Here is a 7500-nt window from a genome sequence, read left to right as displayed (position 1 = left end):
CCTTAGAGCTGTTGTGTGGAAATAAGAAAAAAGACCCCCCGCCTCCATGTTGCCTAGAACTGGATAATTGATTGAGGTCATGTGATCAGTGACATACGCAGGGTGTACTTTTGGCTCCGCCCCCTCAGCAAAAAGTACACCTTGCGTATTTTTTGTACCAGGGACCCCCCAGAAGAGAAGATTTGTGTAAGAAATGCAACATTATTCAACGTTTTTCAAACGTTGAACAAAATTTATGTTCCAAAATGGCAGATCTACAAGCTCGCAGCATGGCACAAAGTGACACATTGTGAGCTTGTTGATCTTCTATTTGTGAATAGCCAACTCTAATATTTTAAATGACACAGATGCTTTCCCAGTTTTAAAGGGTTGAACCCTGTACACTTACAGAAAATAGCAAAAGTAGCAGATCTATATAAGAATGCAATTATTATGGATATGGCCAGTTTTATAATCTGGCCATATCCATAATATAATCCTATAGAATATCCATTCTATAATCCTATACATTCACAAATACATGCCTTTTCTGTTTGTTAGTTTTTGTTTTGTTTGTGTGTGTACAAAAAAAAGTACAAAAACGTATTTTCCCAAGCAAGTATCCGATGAAGACATAATTGGAGCTCTAGCGGTGAATGCACAAATTATTCATAATTCAAAAGGTATATTTTTGTCCTTCCTGTGTTCCCGTCCAGGGAGCTGTCAGCTGACCTCCTCCACATGATCCCTGACAACCAGCTGCTATTGGCCAAACTCTGTGCCTTTCACACCGGAAGTCCCGCGCACATCAACGCTCTGCACCAGAGGGTGAGTCAGCAATCACTTAAAGGAGAACTTCACTCATTTTCAACATATCTTCACATAATTGGTCCTCACTACTGCTCATTAAAAGATGGCACAATTATTGTCTACTCTCTGTCCCACAGCCCTCCTCTGTGTCTCAGAGGAGGGCTGCTGACAGTTCAGAAACCTGCCTACCAATGACATCATCGCTAGGCAGTTTTGGTCATTTCAAGAACAATGGCTTCCATTTCAGAATGGTAACTGTCCAGGAAAAGAAAGGCTGTAGTTTCTCTTAGCTTAGAATCCCTATTGATGATGTCACTGGTAGGCATGTGTCTGAACTGTACACAACCAACCAATGACACAGAGTGAGTAGACAGAAATGGTGTCATATTATAATTATTGGTATTAGTGAGGACCAATTATAAATTAAAGGGATAGTTCACCCCCAAAATGACCTTTTTTCTATTGATTAGTCACCCCATGGAGACTTGAATTCATGGATATTTTTTTAGTTTTTGTCGCATTCTTAAGCCAATAATTTGAGGCTTAGGAATACGACAAAAACTAAAAAATATCCATGAATTCAAGTCTCCATGGAGTGACTAATCGATAGGAAAATATTTTTTTCGGGTGAACTATCCCTTTAAGGTTGAAAATGGGTGAATTTCTCCTTTAACCACTAAGCCCTTAGCCTGGCTCCACCCCCTGAATCGCTAGCCTCACATTCAGGGTCTGGTGACGCTGTCGAAGGCGGGCTTTTCTCGGTTGAAAATCTGTACGACGAATCGGGATCGGGATAATCCAGTATGAACCAAACGCCAAAGAGTCCAACTTTGGCCACGCCCCCATCTCAGAAAACGGCTGCACTGAGAGTGCTTTCAGAATGAATAATGGAGTCTAACGAAATGAAAAATTCAGGCTGAGTGTCAGGCTACTAAGCCCTATTTAATTGTACCACAATTAGTGAAAATAGCCAATTTAGCTAGCTCACAATGCCCTGACACCCTCCATTAAAGGATGTGTATCACTGTTTTCTTTCTAAATTGGCCTGAAGAATCAGGTGACCACAGGGGGAGGTAAAAGTAAATTCCCATCGGAAGGAGCTGTCATTCACTGCAGACATTTTTCCTTTTTCTCCTTTGTACATATTATAGTGTTTGTATTTGTTGATGACATGTGCTATTGTGATATTTGTTTATGCTATGTCGATGAATTGAATATATAGGACGGTACCTAGGACTGTACCACGTGCTCTTTACATTTTTTTTATCCCACAATTTTGTAACCCTTTTTTTCACCCAGTGCCAATTTTTTAAGTGATCCTGGGCGCTACACTCCCCCCACAACCTAGGGAGCCCAGGGCCGAGCTCATGCCTCCTTCAATGCATGAGAACCAACTGACCTTCTTGTCACCTGACAGGGGGGAGTTTCCCCGGTAGGACGTAGCTTCTTATCACCTGACAGGGGGGAGTTTCCCCGGTAGGACGTAGCTTCTTATCACCTGACAGGGGGGAGTTTCCCCGGTAGGACGTAGCTTCTTATCACCTGACAGGGGGGAGTTTCCCCGGTAGGACGTAGCTTCTTATCACCTGACAGGGGGGAGTTTCCCCGGTAGGACGTAGCTTCTTATCACCTGACAGGGGGGAGTTTCCCCGGTAGGACGTAGCGCGGCTGTCATGGGGGAGGCAGTATAGAGACAAGGATTACTACATGTTTTTGTGAGGGTATTAACTACTATACCCTAGGAGACACGGGGAGAACGTGAAAACTCCACACAGCTAATTTCTGACTAATACAGTTTGGGAACCCCTAGGCATGTTGTCTCTAATTGTATTGTGTGTCATTGCAGTGCAGCCTCCCGCTCTTAGAGGACTGCAGAGCGTCGGCGGAGGCGGCCATGGATGAAGGAGATTTATTGACCGCCGTCAAATACCACCTGCTGAGTCCTGAGCCAGAGAATGCTCTGTCTGTAGGCATAGAGTATGTCAAAGGTACAAACACCTGTATGTGTGTGTGTGTGTGTGTGTGTGTGTGTGTGTGTGTGTGTGTGTGTGTGTGTGTGTGTGTGTGTGGTGGGTGGGTGGGTGGGTGTGGGTGTGTGTGTGTGTGTGCGTGTTGTTCATTTAAAGTGAGTGAATTGTTGAAGCTGTTTTGTAGTAGAGGTCTTCACAGGTAAAATATAAAAACCCGTACCCAAATGGACCCGTGAAAAAATTACCCGGAACCGAATGGACCCGGCCCATAGTCCAATATGAAGGACCGATACCCGAATGGACCCGCAAAAATATTACCCGAAACAGAATGGACCCGGGCCATTGTTAGAAATCTGAGTTCCGGACCCGAACAGTACCGAGAGCTGTCGGACCCCGACCCGTATAGAACCGTGACATACAAGAACCCGTGCATAACCCGAGGCCCCGAAATACCCGAACGCAAAATTGTTTGCCAACGTCATTACTAGTTGTAGTTGTCCAGCGTTAAATAAGACTTGTTTCATACTTTCTTACCTAAATGTATAGCCTCCATGGTTATGATGTATAATCCCAGTCAATGCTCATTGGACAGTTTATAAATACAAAATAAATCCACGTTTTAGATTTGTGTAATCCTTCTTCATTGCCAACTATAATCCACATTAATTTCTAATGTTTAAACAACATTTAAAGGGATATTTCACTTTCAAAAAAACTTTGGGTCATTTTATCGTCTACCCAGGCTTTTGTGAGCCCCCCAGACCGTTTTTAAGTTGCTTGATTCGTTATTTTTGAAGTTATAATGGGTTTGTATAGGAAGAGGGCGTGTCTGATAAAATGAATATTAAATATCTAAATAACGAATCAAGCAACTTAAAAACGGTCTGGAGGGCTCACAAAAGCCTGAGTAGAAGATAAAATGACCCAAAGTTTTTTTGAAAGTGAAATATCCCTTTAATGTTGTTTAACATTATAATTGGCTTTGGATTTTCCATTGTGCTTTTTGCAGAGTATACCAGTAACAACATGCTATGATGTTAACTTGATTATTTTACCATTTTGAACCATTAACCAAAGCGTTACGTTAATCGACAATATTTTATATAACTGGTGTATATAAATGAGTGTAGTAACATGTCCAAGGATTCGTCAGTGATGTCACATCACCGACGAATCCTTGCTATCTTTAAACCACCTTTAAACCAACTTCGAACATGGCGTAGCGTCCGTCGCTACTTCCTTGTTGCATAGTGACATCACAGTCGAATCCTTGGTATCTTTGTCCTAGCCTTTCAACGTGTGTGTTGATCAGCGCCGTTAATATGCGCTGTAGCCTTTGCTCGTGGTAATGAAATACTAAACAGGATTATTTCATGTCAACATTCAAGTACAACTATCAGAAGATCATGTAACTCAGTTAAAGTAATGCGCCACTCTTCAAGTTTAACTAAAGTTTTCCACCTGTCCAAAGTTGTTCCTAATACAGACAAAGCCTTCGGTCAAGACGATCATCAAGGCTAATACAGACATAAAGATTTTTTAATCATCCTTTCCTTGTTAATATATCGCCATTTAGGTCAATGATATAACATTATGTAGTGATATGATAATATAAATAGCAGCCAGTCATTGACTGCGTCACTGCCAGTCTGTCTTCTGAGCGACCCCCCTCCCTCCCTCCACTCGGGTATTAATGGAACCGTCCATTTTACAGTCTGAGCCCCGAGACCCCCCGCTCGCCGGGTCCACTCGTGTTTTAGGGGACCCGTCCATTTCACAGTCTGAGCCCCGAGACCCCCCGCTCGCCGGGTCAACTCGGGTATTAGTGGAACCGTCCATTTCACAGTCGGAGACCCGAGACCCGGAGTCACTTCTTGTGAATGGACCCGTGACCGAGCCGGGTACGGGTCGGAACCGGGGAATTTCGGGTTACATGCCTAACCCGACGACCTCTAATCTGTAGTGCTCTCCATGATGATAGTGCACACATCCTAATTAACTTTTGTTTTGGAGTTTTTATTTTCTGTCCATGCATGACGTCACAAACGTAACATCCGGACTTGCGATCGATTGAATTATTGCCAGACCCAAGGGGTCGGGCTTACATGAGGCTTTGTATCTGTTTTCTCCATACATGGGCATGGTCACTTTGTCCCCCGGCCCCAGCCAAAAAAGTCTGTCCCCCTTTCGTCCCCTTTCGTCACGAACTATTCATGACATCATGAACTTCAGTTATAAAGTGGTTTGTAGGTGTGTTACATACTAGGACTTCATTCTGGGTCTGGCAGAACCAGGTCTCCTGGTCTTGTTTATTAACAGTTTGCAAAGACAAGCACAGGGAAGTACAGTTCAATACAAGGTCTGTTAAGAGGATTGTAAACCCAAGGAAGCACTATGGCATGTTTCCATTGGGGTCCTTTGTGCGAGGCATGGCTTCGATCCGCACCAAACCTGGCACAAACACTGTTCAGGTTTCTACCATGGTAATAGTCACACCATGGGGCCACACCAGGGCCATGTGCCACAGGCCTACCATATTGCTCCATTCCACACAAAACATGCCATAAACACTGTTCAGGGGACCGGCATGAGAATAGTCACACTAGGAAAAAAAATGAATTGCACACGGGGCACTACAGCAGTGTTTAACACTTTAAATGGCCATAACTCAGTGACCATTGCTCTGCTCAGTGCAATATAGGACTAGATTTGAAAATCCAGTTGCTCAGTCAGTACAGCTCTCATGTTCGCTTTAAAATATATATATATGTTCAAAGATGTGCACACATTTTCAATATTTTTCAAAAATAGCAGATCTACAAGCTCATAGCGCAGCATTCGGTGCCGCGCTATGAACTTGTAGATCTGCTATTTTTTAATAGCCAAAGCTAAGTGGTTAAAATGATTGTGACGCTATGTTAACACATTTTGCTGGGGACCCCCTGGTACCCCCTCAAGGACCACTGGTGGTCCCCGGACCACTGGTTGACAACCACTGCTCTAGCGCATTGTGAAACGGGGATAGACTCCTGCGTTCTGGCTGATGACCGACGATAAGCCTCTCCGACCTATACTTACTAACTTACTTTAAATACTTGATGACGTGTTATTTTAACTCAGAATATAAATGTATGCATTATCACTGAGGATTTGTACTGTTGTACCATGAATGTGTTTAACCCGCCACTCAAGTTGATGTCCTGCCTCCCCAGAGCAGCTGAGTGGATCTGATTGGACGGTGGATAGTGTCCAACCAATCCTGGACCTGCTGAGTTACATCAGAACGGACCGCCTCCTCATGACCAAGCTCACTGAGTAGAAACCTTATTTTTTATGTCATACCATAATTTATATTAATATTATTGTTATTATTAATTTCTAAAGTGCCCTAACGCTCTCTCTTAGTCGTCCTCAGACGAGCTTCCATCGGAGTCTCCAATCCCTCCGATTCTCCATACACCCGGCCAGCTCCGAAGAGCTTTCAGCTCCCACATCCTTCTTCAGGACATCCACATACGTTATCGCGGGACGTCCTCGCGATCGATGCCCGCGCGTTGGTTCCCACAGGACCAGCCTGCTGGCCGGGAGCTCCCGATGTCTGTGGCAGTGGCCGGCCAGCCTCATCCTCCTGACTGCTACCTTCTTGCTGAGCCTCGGCAGTTGCCCGTACAGGTCCTTGTTGGTAATGTGGATGTTCTGGTCCACATTCAGAACAGTTCGTAGCATTCTGGTGTAGCACCCATCCAGGGATTTCTGCAGGGTGGGTGTCAGGGTCCAGCTTTCGCAGCCATACAGGAGGACAGACTCCACAGTGGCGTGGAATAGGCTTAGCTTTATGTGTCGAGGGATATTCGAGCACCATACTCTTGACATACTATTCAGGGCCCTCCACGCTAGTGCCTTCCTGACCTTAACGTCCTGTTCTGTGGAGTTCACCCAGGAACCTAGGTATTTGAAGTCATTGACCTCTCGCAGAGCTTTGCCATCTGATGTTGTAATCGGCGGATGGTCCATGTTGATGTTATAGGTGATTACCTCAGTCTTCTTTGCATTCAGTCTGAGGCCAACCTTAGCACATTCCACCTCCACTCTGTTCAGGAGTTCCTGTGTCTGCTCCACGCGGTCAGACACCAGGCAGATGTCATCTGCGTAGTCTAGATCTGCCAGGGCTATAGCAGGGTTTCTTCTAGACTTCCTTGGTGTAATTGTGAAGCCAAGCTCCTGCTCCCGCCCATTGATGGCTTTCCTGAGCACGTAGTCCAGAGCTATGACAAAGAGGAAGGGGGCAAGAGTGTCTCCCTGCTGCACCCCTGCTAGGATTTGGAACTCCTCGCTGATGCCGTCTGGGGTTACCACCTTGGCTCTTGTGCCCTTGTACATGGCCTCTATGGCCCGGAGTAGATTCGGGGGGACCCCGTAAGCCTTGAGGATTTTCAGCATTATGCCTCTGTCTATTGAGTCAAAAGCCTTTCTGAAGTCAATAAAACATAGCACTGCTGTCAAGTTGTTCTTCTTCACCTCCTCAATGATCCTCCTTAAGGCCAGGATCTGGCCTACGGTGGTCCTTCCCTTTCTGAAGCCATTTTGGTTGTCCCTCAGGTGTGGGTCAATGGCGTCCCTAATCCGGTTTAGTATCATGCGGTTGTACATCTTTGCTATGACACAGGTCAGGCTAATGCCACGATAATTGTCTGGCTTAGACAGATCTCCAGATTTTGGAACCGGGATGATGTTAGAGAGG

The 7500-nt window shown here is 45.0% G+C and overlaps 1 protein-coding gene across 1 annotated transcript in view; it reads left to right on the top strand.

Annotated features, from left to right (window-relative positions):
* wdr17 (WD repeat domain 17) overlaps positions 1-7500 on the top strand; it is a gene marked incomplete at both ends in the record, with an annotated part of 35827 nt that overhangs the window by 24508 nt on the left and 3819 nt on the right. Inside the window, 3 exons of the mRNA XM_080448006.1 lie at positions 696-807; positions 2636-2777; positions 5972-6074. Coding sequence (XP_080304132.1) covers positions 696-807; positions 2636-2777; positions 5972-6074 — 357 coding nt within the window. The remainder of the gene's footprint in view (positions 1-695; positions 808-2635; positions 2778-5971; positions 6075-7500) is intronic.

Source organism: Gymnoscopelus braueri, assembly GCF_963280865.1.
Source record: "Gymnoscopelus braueri genome assembly, chromosome: 2".
Classification (NCBI taxonomy): Eukaryota; Metazoa; Chordata; class Actinopteri; order Myctophiformes; family Myctophidae; genus Gymnoscopelus; species Gymnoscopelus braueri.
Note: the sequence above shows the minus strand (reverse complement) of the source record. Positions and strands in the feature narration are given on the sequence as shown.